The following is an 18,965-nucleotide window of genomic DNA, read 5'->3' as shown; positions in this document are numbered from 1 at the left end:
TGGTCCCGGTGGTGGCAGCCGGCGCTCTGATCCGAAGCAGGTCCTGCTGTGCCGAGCGCCATGGCCCAGCCGCCGCCCGATGTCGGCGAGGATGACTGCCTCCCGGAGTACCGCCACCTCTTCTGCCCCGACCTGCTCCGGTGAGGGCCTGTCCGGGCCTGCGGGCCGGAGCGGGGTCAGGCACCGGGGACGCCGGGACCCGGCCTGGAGCTGGAGGCGCCTGGGGAGTAGGATCTGGGGTTCGGGCGTCCAAGGGCTCAGGAACTTTGATCTTTGCACTGGAGAGCTCCTTCTGTTTGGCCTCGCCGGTGCTGGTGGGCATTGCTGATGGCAATTCTGGGAGGGTGGAGGTGAGGGGCAGCGAGGTCGGCTTGTATGCTTTGAAAACATTACTCACTGAACTCACAACTTTATGAATAGAGAATTTCAGGCTGAAATAGGATTTCCCAAAGACCCAGAAAGCCTAGCCATGCAGGCGTTAGCGTTTTACTTTTGGTATCAGCCTGAATTTGCTAGAAGTGCCCAGTTCACAGGGTCAGAGTCCTCCCAGAGCCACAGTCTTCTCCCACTCCCCAGTTATGGGGATATCTTTAAAAAGCCTTGTGTTGTTTAATTCTTGTTTAAAGTATTACATAAGTCTCCTTTTCCCCCATTGACCTCTCCCCGCTGCCCCCACCCCTCAAAAAGCCTCGTGTTTTTCTCCCCCAGGGACAAAGTCGCCTTCATCACAGGCGGTGGCTCTGGGATCGGATTCCGGATTGCTGAGATTTTTATGAGGTGAGCACTCCGTTTGTTCTGTGCCCACCACCCCATCTCCACTGCGGACTCTCCCGCTTCCTCACACCTTCCCTTCCCGCTGGATCCTGGGATTCCCGGGCAAGAGGCTGGTGGGTGTGGGACCCTCCCTGGGCAATGAGCCGTTTCAGAACATCTGAAGGAGGTCAAGTGCTGTCCTAGGAAGGCAGGGCTCCAGGGCCCTCTCCCAGACCTTAGTGGAGACTGTGTGGCTCTGGTCTGAGTACCCTCGTTTATACAAAGAGGGAGGTTCAGCAGCTTGTGGAAATTCTATTGCAGAGCCCCAGGGGCCTGGCTGAGCCAGAGTCATGGAGAGCCCGGTTACATGTGGAACACAGGTTCTCTCTCTCTCTCTCTCTCTCTCTCTCAACATATTTTATTGATTTTTCACAGAGAGGAAGAGAGAGGGATAGAGAGTTAGAAACCTGGAAGAGAGAGAATCATCGATCAGCTGCCTCCTGCACACCCCCCACTGGGGATGTGCCTACAACCAATGTACACGCCCCTGACCAGAATCAAACCTGGCACCTTCCAGTCTGCAAGTCAACACTCTATCCACTGAGTCAAACTGGTTTCGGTCACAGTGTCTTTTGGGACACAAGTTCTATGGCCTCAGGTCCAAGTCAAATATTTATCACCCCGACCTGGGAAAGGCCCAGAGGTAGGTTGGGGTTGGGGGGGAGGGAGCCTGTTGATATCCTAGGGACCCTCACTTTTCGTACCAGAGAGCCGAGTCCCACTGGACAAGATTTTGGGGTTCATTTGTTCTAGGTGAACTTTTTGCCAAACTGGTGGCTTTGGGCTCTTTGCTTCTCTGAACAGAGGATGGCTAGCTGGTCAGGGTTATTTTGAGGAGTAGGTAGAACCGGCTTAGAAGGTGATAGCTGCTATTGTTACCACCAACCCTGTGAGGCTCAGGTTGTGAGGAGGTGACCCAGGGCACGTGCCCTGACCTCAGAATGGGCTTCTGTCCTCCTCTCCAGCATCAGAGGGAGGGAGAGAGGACAGGGGCACGTGGGGCCATGCCAGGGGGACCCAGAAGGCCTCAAGCCAATGCTTGGGCCCCCGTTTGATGTCCACAGCAGCTTTGGTGCTGTGCACACGGAGTTTGGGGCAGGGCCTGTATCCTGATGCCAGAGAGGCTGGCCCAGAAACGCTGGGAGTGGGACTAAGGCAGCCACCGGAAGTCCCACCACAGTGGCTTAGCTGTGTTCAGCCCCCTGTGTCCTCTGACAGCTGTACCTTCCACATCGGGCTGGTGTTTCAGCCCCAGAGACCCTGGGGGGATGGGGGCTCTGCTTAGAGCTCTGGGCAAGAGCCCATCTGGGTTTATCTCTTGGCACCTTGCCACCCTCACTCCTGCCCTCTGGCTTTGCAGGCACGGCTGCCACACGGTCATTGCCAGCAGAAGTTTTCCGAGAGTATCGATGGTAAGGTGTCTCTACTATGCCTGTCTCATTCGTGGGTGGCTGTGGAGACCCAGAGCCTGAGGCCCAAAAGCTGCTCCTCTTCCAAATATCAAGCTTCGGTGGAGGCTGTCTCCCAGGAAAACACCTGGCTTTTAAAAGTGTTCAATTATGGGGTCCTGTGAGGGACCCTCATATTGAATGGTACCGATGCTAAGAGAGATCTCAGCTCAACTGGGTTATAATAGCGGTCCACATGTCCTACCCACCCAGAAGGAAAGTCTCACCCCTGCCACAGTGGGACTCCGGGCAGGAAGTCGGGTAGAGCTGCCACTGACCCATGACCAAGTGGCCTGGAAGGTGATGTGGAGGGAGGAGTGTTGCATCTCCGAGAAATGTCCACTCGGGGTGTGGACCCAGGAATGGCCACCTGCCAGCTGCATCTCTCAAGAGCGGGGTCCACAACAAACCCTGGCTTCCCAGCAGAAGCTGGACACATCCTCCTTGGATTGTGAAGGGCTGTTCTCTCTAGGCTGAGCCACTTGGCCCTTGCCCACCTCTTCTCTCCCTTCCCGTCTGGCTTCTAGGCTGCCAGAAAGCTGGCTGCAGCCACTGGCCAGCGTTGCCTCCCTCTATCCATGGACGTCAGAGATCCCCCGGCCATCATGGCTGCCGTGGACCAGGCACTGAAGGAGTTTGGAAAAATCGACATTCTCATAAACTGTGAGTCACGGTTAAGCTAGGCCAGGGGTTTTCTGCGGAGTCAGCAATACTAGACCTTCCTTCTTGGAGGTCCCAGAACTTTTATCCCGGGCTCCAGGCCACTCTCTTGGCCAGCTCTGTCCCTGCCAAGTCATTTCAGTGTGAACTTGACTGAATCAGAGTCAGAGGCAATCTCAAGCCTCCTTCCCTGTCCAGCTTGTGCCATCCTGAAGTCTGTACGCTCTAACTGCCCAGGGCTCCCGCACCATCCGTGTCTCCTTCCATCCGCAGGTGCAGCCGGGAACTTCCTGTGCCCGGCCAGCTCGTTGTCCTTCAATGCCTTCAAGGCCGTGATGGACATCGATACCTTGGGCACATTCAACGTGTCTCACGTGCTCTACAAGAAGTTCTTCCGGGTGAGTGTTCTCTGGTTGGGACCTCCCTGGTGGTCGGCTTGCTGACACGTGCCCCCCTGACCCCCAACCCCCACCCTGGTCTCCGCCATGTGTTACAGGACCATGGAGGAGTAATCGTGAACATCACCGCAACCCTGGGTACCAGGGGGCAGGTGCTCCAAGTGCACGCAGGCTCTGCCAAGGCGGCCGTGGGTATGGCACCCCATCTGGTCTGCTCTCCTGGGTGCCTTAGGGTCCCTCTCCTGCCTGGCCCTGAGTCCCCACTTCAACCCAGGCCACACCAGAAGTCAAAGCAGCCCTGCATTCCCCCTCACGCCTGCCTGCCTTCCTTCCATGCAGATGCAATGACGCGGCACTTGGCTGTGGAGTGGGGTCCCCAGAACATCCGAGTCAACAGCCTTGCCCCCGGCCCTATCAGTGGCACGGAGGGGCTCCGGCGGCTAGGTAAGGCTCTCAGAAGCCCAGGGCCTCTTGGAAGCTCCCCTAGCTACAGGCTCCACAGTGCCTCCCTGGCTCCCCTCTCCCCTGGCTGGGACGAGTGCCAAATGCTCATGGCTCCTTGGGGCTGGCAAGGAGCCCTTAGCACACAGCTACAATGGATAAGGATTAACCAGACTTGGGAAGCCCTCCCTTGAGGTAGAGGCCACAGGGCTACTGGCCTTGATGTTTGAGTCAGAACCAAAGTGGGGCTTCCATTGAAGCTTCCGGAACCTCGGCAGGGTGTCCATCAAAAAGCCCAATGCTGGTTCTTTGGCAGTGTTCCTCAGAGCCTGGCCTGTTCCTGCTCTGTCGAGGGAGGTGCTAATAGTGCCCGCAACATTCCCGGGTGTGGTTTAGAGAAGGCTGGGCCGGGGAGGGCGGAGGGCCTTGAGGTCCTGTAGCTCACAGGGTTTGACGTCCCAGGTGGTCCCCACACCAGCAAGGCCCTGCCCGGCACCCCCCTCCAGAGGCTGGGGAACAAGACGGAGATCGCCCACAGCGTGCTCTACCTGGCCAGCCCGCTGGCCTCCTACGTGACGGGGGCCTTGCTGGTGGTTGACGGCGGGGCATGGCTGACGTTCCCGAATGACATGAAGTTGCTGGCGGATTTTGCATCCTTCTCCGCTAAACTCTAGGTCAGTGTTTTTCAACCTTTGTTGGGCAAAGGCACACTTGTTTCATGAAAAAAATCACGAGGCACACCACCATTAGAAAATGTTAAAAAATTTAACTCTGTGCCTATATTGACTATATATAAAGTAATTCTCTTGAATAGGAATCAAATAAACACAAAGAAAGTATTTTATAATTACTTTATTATGAAATATTAAGTAAACAAAATAGTGAAAAATTATAAAATTCTTGTCTTGTCTGCACCTACGGCACACCAGGCAACATCTCGGAACAGCGGTTGAAAAACGCTGCTCTAGGTGATGTGCCACTCCCTCCTTCGGGGTGTTATTTGTGTTCATGGCCCTTTCCCGGGACCCCACCCTGTGGGCTTTTGGTCACTGTTTGGGCCCTGATTCATTTTCACTAAATTCCTTGGGCATATTTCTAGACATGTTCTTGGGCGTGTTGGGGCTTCCACTACTCCAACAGACCAGGCCATATGTAGTTCAAGCTGGGGAGGGGTCTTCTTGGGTAGTATTGGAGGGGGCCCGGCCCAATGAAGTTCTACCCAGATCTCAGGGCCCTCCTGCGAACCAGGGTGGGCGTGGCTTGCCTGGCAGACAGGAATGCTCTCTCTGGGAGCTCCCCTCGGTGACCTTCTCTGGAGGCCTGAGGGCTGTCTGAGCTCCTGCACGGATGCCATTGCTCTCTGCTTCCCGCCTCTCCCCAGTCCCAGTAGTGTGGCTGGTCCATGAGCCTGCTTATCCTGTTCTCTGAGCAGCAGCTTCCTCTGAGGAAGGCTGAAGCCCTACCCATGCCTCTGAACACCTATGTTCGCCAAACCTCCTCGGGCACCATCCCAGGGTGGTGGTAGAATGTTCTAGACTTTGGCTGTTTCCTGTCCCATCTGAGGGGGTGTGTATGGTGAAGGAGTTCACAGTTCAGACACACTGCGAAGCCAAGTTTGGAGCAGGCTTCTACGGTGACCCCCCACCATCTTTCTTGGAGACGGGTTTGTGGGCACAAGTGACGTTGAGAAGCCCCTCTTCTGAGGCCCTCTGTGCTTTGGCTGCCATCAGACATGTTCTGAGTGCCCATGAGTGACCAGGCAGCTGGAGGTGGGGGATGGGGGGCACTATTGGCTGGTAAACCATCTACTGGGCTGAGGAGAACTCATCTAGGGGAGTTCTGGAGGAGGACAGAGGGGACTGCTGGTGTTTGTCCCCCAGGGGATACACAAGGCTTAGCTGCCCACTGCCGCCTCCCAGCCACTTGTGGGTGTTGCCCAGATGGCTATACAGTTTCCCAGGCTGTGCAGGAGATGGGCCTGGTGTGCTTCGGTCCTCTGTGACCTTGGTGTCTGCTGGCATTTCTGACAGGAGCTGGACGGCTGAAGCGAAGAAGGCATTCTGAAGGCAAGACTGTCCACCCACTCTTGGATTCCTGGGACCTGCCTCTCACCCAGCTGGGAGCTCCAAACCAACCACCCTGGCAGAGCAGCTGAAACAGAGATTAACCCCTCCTCCGAGAGCCATTCTGTGTTCCCATTCCCTTCCCATGGCCCATCTCCTGTGCATGGCAGGCGTGACCAGGCAGTGAGGCCAGCCTGCTGACCTGCCCTCACCACACAGCTATCTGCCAGGGGGTGATTGGCATTTCAGCTCCTTTAAGAGTAGAGATGCAGACCAGTTGCTGGGGTATACCCCTCACCCCGTGACCTAAGGTTAGGGGCTATTCTGCCCTGCCTAGTCCCAGCCTGGGCTGGCCTCCTGCCTGTTTCCTGTCCCATCTGTGTGTGTGTGTGTGTGTGTGTGTGTATGTGAAGGCATAGCCCAGGAGTTCACAGTTCAGTCACACTGAAGCTGACTTTGGAGCAGGCTTCTGCGATGACTCCCCGCCATCCTTCCTGGAGACAGTTGGATGCCTCAAGGTTTGAGCCCCTCAAAACTATAGGTCAGCTTTCTGGTTAGGCACACACGGTTCCATCCTTCCTTGTTGGTATCACCCACTTGTATAGGTCCTAGAGCTTTGCCAGAAAATTCATTTCCTTAAAGAATAATATTTTTTATTGTAAAACATCTATTCATTGGACTTTGCAAAACTTTTCAGAAGGAAAAGGAAGATTGATCCAGTAGTTGAGAGATAGATATATGTTTCCTATCTTTTTCCTGTGAAGAGTTTAGAAAATGCTTCCTATCTAATACCCGAAGACCCTGCAAGGTGCCCATTTGCTCTTGGTCTGCTCCTACTGCCATTAGGGGGCTGAGTGTGAGCTCTCTGCCCCAGAGGACCATGCCCACTTGTCCCTTGTTCAAGTCCCTTCATTCTATGAAAAGAGACCACCTCTCCTCAACATGTGCAAGGGAGTGGCAGGAAAACCCATGACCATCCCAGCTGGGAGGCCACCTGGCCAAGGGAGCACCTTTTGCTATTTAAAGATGCTTCCTGTTGTCAGGGAGACCAAAATGTGGTGCATCAAGTTCACCAGCAAGACAGAATGGGCCCCTGCTGGTTTATCTTAGTGGATAGAACGTGGGCCTATGGACCAAAGGGTCCCAGGTTTGATTCTGGTGAAGGGCACATACCTGAGTTGTGGGTTCTATCCCCTGTAGGGGGTGTACAGAAGGCAGCCAATCAATGATTCTCTCTCATCGTTGATTCTATCTCCCCTCTCCCTCTCTGAAATCAATAAAAATATATTCAAACAAACAAACAAACAAAAAAAGACAGAAGGATCCTTATGATACTGCTGGGGGGACAAGACAAAAGAGTGAGCAGTTGCTGGGGAGACCTGGTCAGTGAGAGGCAGAGGCAATCCTGAGGACCCTCTCCATATGCCAGCGAGCTCGGGCCTGCTGTCCTTCCTGAGGAGTAGGCCCTGGGGATGGCCTGAGGGGGAGGGTGTCCCACCAATGATGACTAGGCTCTGCTGCTTTTGAAGGTTGGGATGCACTATTGAGGTGCAGGTTCCAGGGGTAAATCTGTTATTACTGTATTAAGGTGCTCCAGAAACAGAACCAATAGAATGTAGATAGATAGATAGATAGATAGATAGATAGATAGATGGAATTTATAGGATTAAATAGGAGGTCAAGAAATCCCATGATTTACAAGCTGGAGACAGGAGAGCCAATGGTGTAATTCGGTCAGAGTCAAAAGCCTAAGAACTTGGAGCTCTGATGGCCAACGGGAGAAGAGAGAATTTTGCCATCAGTGGACTGGATTAGGTGATGCCACCCACATTGGTGAGGGTGGATCTTCATTCAGTCTACTGTGCTAATCTCTTCTAGAGACACCCAACTATCTGGGTATCCCTTAGTACAGTCAAGTTGAGACATGAAATTAATCATCACAGGTACATACAGCAAAGTCTGTCTCCACACTCCATCCCCTGCACATGCTGGTCAGTTTGGTTATGAGAAATCAACCTCTGGCTTAGTCCACCAGCCCAGGCTGTCATCCTGCAGGTATGGGATGACCAATGGGAGCTCGTGGGTCACAAGCATGTCCAGCAGCCATCACTCATTGGATGGTGAGGCTGGTGAGCACTGGTCAAGGGCATGTGGCTTGGTTGTGGGCACATCCCGTGGGGTGCTCAAGAGGCAGCTGATGGATGTTTCTCTCTCATCGATGTTTCTAACTCTTCCTCTCTGTAAAAAATGAATTATATATATATTTTAAAAGACCAATGTGTAGGCCCTGGATAGAGTGTAGGCCTGCGGACTGAAAGGTCCCAGGTTGGATTCAGGTCAAGGGCATGTACCTTTGTTGCGAGCACATATCCAGTAGGGAGTATGCAGGAGGCAGCAGATCAATGTTTCCCTCCCATTCATGTTTCTGATTCTCTATCCCTCTTCCTCTCTGTAAAAAATCAATAAAATATATTTTAAAAATTAAAAGAAAGTTCTGAATCCACATAAAAAATTCTCACTGCCCCCCAGTGCAGTTCCCCCAGTTGTGATTTTGGCTGCAGGAGAGAGGAGGTGGGTGCAAAATGTGGGCTGCGAAGCGCTCTGGGCAGTGGGGGTTAGAGGCACCTCTTCACAGGAGGATGGGAACAGGAGCCAGCAGCTTCAGACTGAAACGGTAAAACAGGGAAAGCATCCAAACTTTAACTGAGTCACGAGGAACTATATGGTGCCTTTCAAACTCATTTTATTTTTACTCTAAGAAACGTACTTTACTAAATTTGAAGGTGAGAAAAAAGCCTATCCCACTGAATAAAATATCAGTAAACACGAGTGTGGATTTGTGCTCTCAACTGCTGGAGGCTACAGGGGGAGAGTGTGATCTAGATCTATAATTGACTTCTCTTTACAAAATGTGAATCTTGTTTCCAAAATTGTAAAATAAAAATATTTGGCTGGTGCCTGACCAGAGTGGCTCAGGGGGTTGACCATCGTCCTGTACACTGAAAGGTTGCTGGTTCGATTCCCAGTTCAGAGCACATACCTGAGTTGCAGGTTCGATCCCCAATTAGGGCACATCTGGAAGGCAACCGATGGGTGTTTCTCTCACATTGATGTTTCTCTCCATCTCTCTCTCCATTCTAACGATGTCCTTAAAGAAGATTAGTGAGAATGGCCAAAGCTGGCTTGGCTCAGTGGTAGAGCATCGGTCTGCGGACTGAAAGGTCCCAGGTTCGATTCCAGTCAAGAGTATGTACCTTGGTTGCGGGCACATCCCCGGTAGGGGGTGTGCAAGAGGCAGCTGGTCGATGTTTCTCTCTCATCGACGTTTCTAGCTCTCTATCTCTCTCCCTTTCTCTCTGTTAAAAATAAATAAAATATATTTTAAAAAAAATTAGTGAGAATGAAAGGATATATATATTTGGCCAGCAGTTTTTGTTTATGGCTTAATTGATATGTACTTGATGTACAATAAGCTGCATTTACTTAAAGTGCATTATTTGATGAATTCTGACACACGTCTTTACCATCACAACATTCACAATAAGGAACATACCATCACCTGCAAACCATTTCCTCCAATCCCTTGGTAACCCCCCACCCCCACCCCCGTTTCTCTCTCCCCTTATCCTCAGGTGACAGAGGGGAAGAAATGGTGAGCCATCCAGGATGACAGCTCAGGTCCTGGGAGGGCAGGACCAGCCAGACAGGGAGCGGCCATGTGGGAGAAAAGGTTCCACAAGGAGGAGGGCAATCAGACATCTGGCTGGACGATGGAATTGCAGGAAGAGGTGCTGGGCACTCAGCGGGGCCCAGGACCCGTTTTTAGGAGGCCCAGCGCAGGCTGTTTGGTGGCGGCGCTCCTCCCTTGCCCTGGCCCTGTCACGGGGCAGTCTCTCTCCTGCTGTCTGTCTCCAGGGCCACCAAGGCTGCTCCTGGCCTGCTGCCCCAAACCACCTTGCAGGAGGCTCCCACTTGACCCCTGGCTGGCTCAGCCTTGGACGTTGTGCTCTGGGACTCAGGGCTCTCTACATGTACTGAGGTCCAGCCCTGCATGGCCCTCAGTGCTCACTGAGAGGAGGACCGGCCACAGATGTATCTGGAACTGTCCCTTTGGGAGGAGGGCTTCTTCAGACAGCCTCCCAGAGCCTACTCCCCAACTCTCCGATCTGGGTTCCTACCATAACTCCACTTTTGACACAAATCATTTTCAAATATTACAATAAGATGGCTGATAGAGGCGACCTCACAAATACATGGGGAAAGGACGGATAGTGTGGGGAAAACTGGCTCATTAGGTGAGAAACAAAGTCAGGTCCCTACTTCACATCACATTGAAACAGAAAAATTCCAAGTGGATTAAAGTCATTGTGTAAAAGGGAAAACTTTAAAAAAAAAAAATATTTTATTTATTTTTTACAGTGAGGAAGAGAGAGGGATAGAGAGTTAATGAGAGAGAATCATCGACCAGCTGCCTCCCGCACATCGCCCTCCGGGGATGTGCCCGCAACCAAGGTGCATGCCCTTGATTGAAATCAAACCCGGGACCCCTCAGTCCGTAGGCCAACGCTCTATCCATTGAGCCAAACTGGTTTCGACTAAAAGGGAAAACTTTACATTTAGGCAGTTATCTTTGAGACTGGGCGGAGGATTTATTTATTTAATTTAAAAAATGTTTAAGTATGAAATTATTAAAATACTAGAGGCCCAGTGTATGAGATTCCTGCACTGGGGGAGAGGGGTGTCCCTCAGCCCAGCCTGTGCCCTCTCGCAGTCTAGGAACCTAGGATATGTCCGACTGTGGGGAGTGGGCCTAAGCTGGCAGTTGACATCCTTTTTTTTTTTTTTTTTTTTAATATATTTTTTATTGAGGTTTTTTTACAGAGAGGAAGAGAGAGGGATAGAAAGCTAGAAACATTGATGAGAGAGAGAGAGATCGATCAACTGCCCCTTGCACACCCTCTACTGGGGACATGCCCGCAACCAAAGTACATGCTCTTTGACCGGAATCGAACCCGGGACCTTTCAGTCCGCAGGCTGACACTCTATCCACTGAGCCAAACCGGTCTCAGCTTTTTTTTTTTTAAATATATTTTATTGATTGATTTTTTTCTTTTTATACAGAGAGGAAAGGAGAGGGATAGAGCCAGAAACATCGATGAGAGAGAAACATCGATCAGCTGCCTCCCGCACATGCCCTACTGGGGATGTGCCCACAACCAAGATACATGCCCTTGACTGGAATCGAACCTGGGACCCTTGAGTCGGCAGGCCGATGATCTATCCACTGAGCCAAACCGGTTAGGGCAGTTGACATCCTTAGTGCTTCTGCAGAGGTGTGAGAGGCTCCTGCCACCGCTGCTGGCCTGCCAGCCATGAGCCAGGCTTCTGGGCTTCTGGCTGCGTGGTGCTCCCTCTGTGGGAGGGCACTGATCACCAGGGGTCAGCTCCTGCATTGAGCGTCTGCCCCTGGTGGTCAGTGTGTGCCATAGTGACCAGTTGTTCTACTCTTCGGTCAATTTACATATTAGCCTTTTTTAATATAGGATGTGGATAAGATTTAATAACAATAAAAAAGGACACGCCCACATTTTCACCACTAGAATTTGATCTTTGCCAGGTTCACCAGATCTTGATCTTTGTTTGCTTCCAATCTTTCTGCCTTTAAAGAAAATAATTTTTACAAGTAGAATTAAATTTCACTTTTCATCACCCCTTTCTCTTCCATCCCCACAGTATAACTCCCATGCTTGTTTTGGTATTTTTATTTTTACTACAAATAAAGATGCTTAGAAACAATAGATGTCATTCAGGATGTGTTTTAGACTCCAGAAAAATGGTATTACAGTTATGTAATTTGCTTTTCACGTTTTTTGTAAGTCTGCCCATGGTGATGTAGCAGATGTGGTTAATTCATGGAAACTACTACATAGTATTCCATTACAATAGATTACACCTTCGACATTCAGCAATCCTTTTTTTTACAGCAAAGGTGGAGATTTATTAAAGAACAAATACAGACTTCCAGGTGGGAATAGGGAAAGGGTCCGCCAGCAATCCTTTTTAAAAAAAAAAATATTTTGGCCGAAACCGGTTTGGCTCAGTGGTAGAGCTTCGGTCTGCGGACTGAAAGGTCCCAGGTTCGATTCCGGTCAAGGGCATGTACATTGGTTGCGAGCACATCCCTGGTTGGGGGTGTGCAGGAGGCAGCTGGTCGATGTTTCTCTCTCATCGACGTTTCTAGCTCTCTATCTCTCTCCCTTCCTCTCTGTAAAAAAATCAATAAAATATATTTTAAAAAATAATAAAATAAAAAAATATTTTTATTGTCCTAACTGGTTTGGCTCAGTGGCTAGTGTCGGCCTGTAGACTGAGGGGTCCCAGATTTGATTCCAGTCAAGGCCATTAGCCTTAGTTGCGGGCACATCCCCGGTGGGGGGTGTGCAGGAGGCAGCTGATGGATGTTTCTAACTTTCTCTCCCTTCCTTTCTGTGAAAAATCAATAAAATATATTTTAAAATATTTTTATTTATATCAGATAGGAGGAGAGAGGAAGAAAAAGTTAGAAACATCAATGAGAGAGGATCATCGATCAACTGCCTCCTGTACACCCGCTCCTGGGGATGGAGCCCACAACCTGGGCATGTGCCCTGCCTGACAATTGAACCATGACCTCCTGGTCAGTTTTGCATCTGATATAATAAAGGAATCTAGTTGTGAGGTTTCTGTATAGATAACTGGCACCAGCTATGGAACAGTCCATCCTTAGGAGTAGCAAAGCCATCAAGGATAAAACTAATGGGTTGACTATTCAAAATTAAAGATTTCTACCCTAGCCGGTTTGTCTCAGTGGATAGCGTCGTAGCAAAGCCATCAAGGATAAAACTAATGGGTTGACTACTCAAAATTAAAGATTTCTACCCTAGCCATTTTGGCTCAGTGGATAGAGCCTCAGCCTGTGGCCTGGAAAGTACCAGGTTCGATTCTGGCCAAGGGTACATGCCTGGAGTTTTGGGCTTGATCCCCAGTAGGGGCCATGCAGAAGGCAGCCAATCAATTATTATTTCTCACCATTGATATTTCTTTTTTTCTTTCTTTTTAAAATATATTTTATTGATTTTTTTTTTTTTTTTTTACAGAGAAGAAGGGAGAGATCTAGAGAGTGTGAATGAAAGGAGCCACATGCTAACCTGACAAGCTCAGGGGAGGCCTGCCTGGCAGTCTTGCAAACTTAGAGACCTAAAATAACCACAAAAGATGGTTTGAAAATTAAATATTTAAACTACAAACAGGTTATAGTGGGTAGTCATGTCCTAGGCCAATATTTTCCCTGACAAAGATCAATTTAGATCTTTCTTAAAAAAATATATATTTTATTGATTTTTTACAGAGAGGAAGGGAGAGAGAGAGAGAGCTAGAAACGTCGATGAGAGAGAAACATCGACCAGCTGCCTCTTGCACACCCCGTACCGGGGATGTGCCCGCAACCAATGTACATGCCCTTGGCTGGAATCGAACCCAGGACCTTTCAGTCTGCAGATCGACGCTCTATCCACTGAGCCAAACAGATTTGGGACTTTTTTTTTTTTTTTTTTTAAATATATTTTATTGAATTTAGATCTTCTTTACTGAGCACATTTGCTTTTTTTTTTTTTTTTTTTTTTTGGCCTCTAAGATAACATATCTATGAGATGTCTGGGTAACTTGTAACTTCCCTTTTTCTGGAGCCCCTGGGGCACAACCAAATGTGGTGGGTGCCAGGACAGATACCACAAATTCCTTCATTATCATGTTAATTGTTCTGGTATCCACCTAAGTATGTGTCCATCATTTTACTTTTTATCCAATCCCAGGGGTTTCCCACTGCTTTGCTTTCTCCCGCCTCCTTAATCCGTCACCAATGAATTTCATGTAACCCACCTATGTCCCTCCTTTGATTGCAATGTATAAATAGAAATGTTACCTGCCTTCTTCGGAGCATTATCTCAATCCACTGAGGTTCTGTTTCTCGGCATATGTCAACTGTTTGGCTCAAATAAACTCACAAAAATTCTTTACAGGTTTCAATGTGTGTGTGTTCTTTTTTCTTTCTTTCTTTTTTTTTTTTTTGTTAACAAGAGAAACATTGATGAGATATAAACATTGATCAGCTGCCTCCTGCACACCCCCTACTGGGGATGTACCTACAACCAAGGTACATGCCCTTGACCAAATCGAACCTGGGACCCTTCAGTCCTAAATCTGACACTCTAGCCACTGAGCCAAACCTGTCAAGGCTCATCATTGATTTTTTTTTTTATATATATATTATTGATTTTTTAGAGAGGAGGGGAGAGGGATAGAGAGCTAGAAACGTCGATGAGAGAAACATCAATCAGCTGCCTCCTGCACACCCTCTACTGGGAATGTGCCCGCAACCAATGTACATGCCCTTGACCGGAATCGAACCTGGGACCTTTCAGTCCGCAGACCAATGCTCTACCACTGAGCCAAACTGGTTTCGGCTCATCATTGATGTTTTTATCTCTTCCTCCCTCTCCCTTGCCATCTTAAATCAATAAAGAAATGTATTTTTAAAAATTGAAAGTTTCTGTCTAATTTTCCAACAGAGTTCATGAAGGGGTCACAGGCAAGAAGAAGATATTTACAACATCAAAAACTGATAAGGGAATTTTTTTGTTTTGTTTTGTTAATCCTCACCAGAGGATATTTTTTCCATTGATTTTTAGAGAGAGTGGAAGGGAGGGAGGGGTTGAAGGGGAGATAGAGAGAGATTTATATGAGAAAGAGTGGAGTGTCCAAAACCGGTTTGGCTCAGTGGATAGAGCGTCGGTCTATGGACTGAAAGGTCCCAGGTTCGATTCCGGCCAAGGGCATGTACATTGGTTGTGGGCACATCCCTGGTAGGAGGTGTGCAGGAGGCAGCTGGTCTATATTTCTCTCTCATCAGCATTTCTAGCTCTCTATCCCTCTCCCTTCCTCTCTGTGGAAAATCAATTAAATATATTTAAAAAAAAAAAAAAAAAAAAAAAGAAAGAAAGAAAGAAAGAGAAAGAAAGAGTGGAGTGGTTGCCTCCCAAAGGCAGGGATCAAACCTACAACCCTGGTATGTGTCCTTCTTGATCAGGAATCAAATCTGCAATCCTTCAGTGTGAGGGCTGATGGTCTAACCACTGAGTGCACTAGCCAGGGATTTTTTTTTTTTTTTTTTTTTTTTTTTAAATCAAGGGAGGCTTTTTATTGTTGTTTTTCTTCTTCTTTTTTTTTTTTTTTTTTTTTTTTTAATTAAGAGCTCCTTATTGGTCCTGCTTCCATGAGTGGCCAAGACCAGGTGGAAAGGGGGAGGGGAACCAGGCAGCATGGAGAAGGGTTATCTTCACAACATTCCATTTCTACACAAACTGAACAGACAAGCACAGAGTCACTATTGTGGTTAGAAGTTGGCAGCATGGGAAAGGGGGGAGGAACAGGTTGCAAGTAGAGGTGTCGTTAAAAAAAATACAGGCCCTTCCAAAACTGGGATGCTTGGGGTAGGGAGGACTTGGTCTGTTTCAACGCAAGAGGAATCAGAAGATGAAAAGCTGTTTGGGATGGGAAGGCCAGAACCCTCAGGGGTGGAGGGAGAAGGAAGGTCCAGGGGGTGGGGGGCTGTTTGGCAACTGGGTGAAGGGATTGCCCTCCCCCCGCTGGGATCCCTCCAGCCCCTCCGGTCTGGCAGAAGGGGGCAGCCTGCAACCCCCCACAGGCAGGTCTGGGGCTGCCAGATGCTCCAGGCAGGGGCTGGAGAGGGCTCACAAAGGCTTGCCCTCCAGGGAGATGACAGCACGGGCCCCCTGTAGGGAGCCGCCTGGAAAATACCTGGACATGAGCCTGGGATATTGACAGAATCCTGTCAGTTACCTTCCTGCCCTGGAAGTGCGGAGATGCTCTTAGTTCCTGGCTTGTGTTTGTCAGACAGGAAGGAGTGGATGGGACCTGGCCCCTCCCAGGCTTCTTGTTTTTCCTGTGAAAACCCCCGCTTTGTGTATTGGAGAATACGTAAATAGGTGCTGTGTGGCTCAGGGGTTGTCAGTCTCCCCAGCAGAGGAGGTCTGCGACCCACCTGGGGCCCAGCTTGAACCTATTCCTGCATCGACTCTCTTCATTTCTTTATTTCTCAATCCCTGGCTGCCTCTGCGAAGAACCAATTTCATCTCTCGATCCCCGGCCGTGTCAGGCCCCCGCATATTGACGCCCAGACGTGGGGCCAGAGGCAGGGGATCGCTCCTGGAAAGTGTGTGCGCACCTCAGACTGAAGGTAAATAGGCGTGGATTGTTATAAGAAACTAAATCAACAGGGTGTGAAATATGGGTAATTCAGGGTCTCAGGAAAGAGATTTCTATTCGTCCCCACCTTCTGCACCTCCTCCACCTTCCCAGTCTCTACCTGCTGCTCCTACCCCTGTTCCACTATTCATGATTGAGAGCCCGCCTTATTTATTTCCTAAATATGAGTGTGAGCCAGAGTTTGAGGAAAAGGGAGGCAAGCATCACTGGGAGCGGGATGATTTAGATGATGGGGAAGATCTTGCTCACAGTTTTGAAAAAATAGCCCTCACCACCAGGCCTTTAAGGCTAGAAGCAGGCGCACAGCCAAATGTAAAAACTTCAACTTCTGCGCCAATACTGTCCCCTTGACAGCGGACCTTACGGAAGGCAAGACGCGAGGGAGAGGATAACAGGACTTTCAATGTATCCGATCCTAGAAAGGGCAGACCCTACCAACCCAGGGCAGACACTGAGAGTGCACGAGGCTGTTCCTTTTAAAACCCTCAAGGAGTTTAAAACCTCTGTTTCCACGGATGGCCCCACTTCTCCATTTGTCCTGGGCTTGCTTGGCACTGTGACCAGTGAAGCTCTGCCTCCTCTGGACTGGCAAACACTGGCTACGGCATGTCTTTCCCCTGGAGATTATTTAATGTGGAAACCCAATTGGACTGAACTTAGTGCAGAGCAGGTGGCTAGAAATCAACAACATGGTGTGCCTGTCACTCTTGAAATGTTAATAGGAACCGGGGCATGTCACAGCTTACAGGCTCAGATGATGCTCCCTTTGCAAGCTTATCAGCAGATAAATACTTGTGGCACTAAGGCTTGGAGGGAGTTGTCCACTAAGGGGGGAAAAAGCATGGACATTGCAAAAATTATACAGGAGCCAGAGGAGCCCTAGCAGGACTTTGTGTTATGGTTGCTTCAGGCCATGGTTGGAGATCCCGATGCAGGATCCCTGCTAGTGAAGCAACTGGCTTTTGAGAATGCCAAAGAACATGTCAGGAGGCTCTACGCCCCCACAGAAAAAGGGGGTCAATTTCTGAGTTCATCCGTATTTGTGCTGATATTGGGCCTTCCTATGTTCAGGGAGTGACTTTGGCTATTGCATTGAAGGAGTCTTTGCAGAGGGACCATTCAGGGAGCAAAGAAAAAAGGACTTGTTTCACTTGCGGGAGACCAGACCACTTTGCAAAGAATTGCAGGCAACGGGCTGCCTTCGGGAGTCAGGAAAGTTCTCCTAGTCTCCCTGCTCGGCAGCCAAGTCTTGGTCCTCGCTGCCGCAAGGGGACACACTGGGCCAGTGGCTGCCGCTCCCAGACAGACACTGATGGCCGGCCTGTTGACCCACATCAGGGAAACGGCAAGTGGGGCCGACCCCGGCCCCACCAAACAGTAGGGGCACTGTCGCCGGCACAGCCGTCCCACACCGGCCTGCCAGTCGGCCCTGTCAAAGACCTCTACCATGCCCCTCCAGGAAGCGCAGGATTGGACCTCTGTCCCACCGCCAAATATGTACTAACTCCAGAGATGGGGCCACAAGCAATCCCTACAGGGATTTATGGACCATCACCTAAGGGCACCATGGGACTTATTTTAGGGAGAAGTAGTTTAACTATCAAAGGTTTCCAGGTTTTACCAGGTGTAATAGACCAAGACTATACTGGTGAAATCAAAGTTATAGCACAAACTGCAAATACCATAATTCAAATTTTTCCAGAAACTAGGATAGCCCAGATTATAATTTTGCCATATTATTCAGCAGGGAAACTTCTCTCCACGGAGCTTCGGGGAGAAGGAGGATTTGGATCTTCTAATCAAATGTACCGGGCGCAGCTAGTTAAAAGAGGGCGCCCAGAGCTAGAATTAAAATTAAACGGGAAAGTTTTCCGAGGAGCAGTAGATACGGGGCAGATGTTTCTGTGATTGCCTCCAGGCACTGGCCCCCTGCCCGGCCTCTTAATACTGCCACTGCCAACTGACAAGGCATCGGCCAAGTCTCTCAGCCTCAACAGAGTGCGCAGCTCACCAAGTGGGAAGATTCAGAGGGAAATACAGGGTATTTTACACCTTATGTGCTTGATCATTTACCTATTAACCTCTGGGGAAGGGACATTCTAGAGCAAATGGGAGTTTTACTAGTGAGTTCCAATGCTGCGGTTACAGCTCAAATGTTGAATCAAGAATTTGTTCCGTTAAAGGAATGGGCAAAAGGCAGCAATGCAGACTATCCCCTATCCCCACGTCCACCCAGCAAGGGAGAAGAGGGCTAGGATACAGGGAGCCACCGCTTTTTCGTTAGGGGCCTTGGTCGTCACTCCGACCCAGAAAGAGACTGCTGCAAAAATCACATGGCTCTCTGACGACCCTGTTTGGGTTGGTCAGTGGCCCTTAACTGGAGAGAAGCTTCAAACAGCACAGCTTCTAGTACAAGAACAGCTTGAAGCTGGTCATATTGAACCTACTTATAGTCTTTGGAATACACCTATTTTTGTAATTAAGAAAACCATTGGGCATACAGACTCCGAGGAACTATTCCATTTGTTTATCACCTTGCAAAGAGTTATTCAAAAACGGCAATGCCCGTGTTTTATTGGCCACATTAGATCCCATTCTGGCCTTCCAGGTCCGTTGGCTGCTGGTAATGAGGAAATAGATCGTCTCGTTGCCTCAGTAGAGGAGGCCACCCCATTTTCCATGGCACAGGCCTCTCATGCCCTGCATCATCAAAATGCCTCTGCAAGGAATTTCGTATTTCTCGAGAGCAGGCTTGCCAAATTGTCAAGCAATGCCCTCAGTGTGTTATCCATCTCCCTGTGCCAGCATTAGGGGCAAAT

General features: G+C 49.5%; 1 protein-coding gene across 1 annotated transcript; it reads left to right on the top strand.

The window, feature by feature from the left end:
- Window positions 1–8,314, top strand: DECR2 (2,4-dienoyl-CoA reductase 2). Its single transcript, XM_084880959.1, has 9 exons — window positions 1–140; window positions 709–777; window positions 2,174–2,225; window positions 2,789–2,924; window positions 3,195–3,319; window positions 3,418–3,511; window positions 3,659–3,763; window positions 4,223–4,434; window positions 5,791–8,314. Exons 1-8 carry the CDS (start codon window positions 61–63, stop codon window positions 4,432–4,434), a joined length of 873 nt encoding a protein of 290 aa, XP_084737085.1. The 5' UTR covers window positions 1–60; the 3' UTR covers window positions 5,791–8,314.
- Window positions 8,315–18,965: the final 10,651 nt, after the last annotated feature.

The sequence above is a fragment of the Pipistrellus hanaki genome (assembly GCF_964339955.1).
Source record: "Pipistrellus hanaki genome assembly, chromosome: 4".
Taxonomy (NCBI): domain Eukaryota; kingdom Metazoa; phylum Chordata; class Mammalia; order Chiroptera; family Vespertilionidae; genus Pipistrellus; species Pipistrellus hanaki.
The sequence above is the reverse complement of the archived record's forward strand: the minus strand, read 5'-3'. Positions and strand labels throughout refer to the sequence as shown.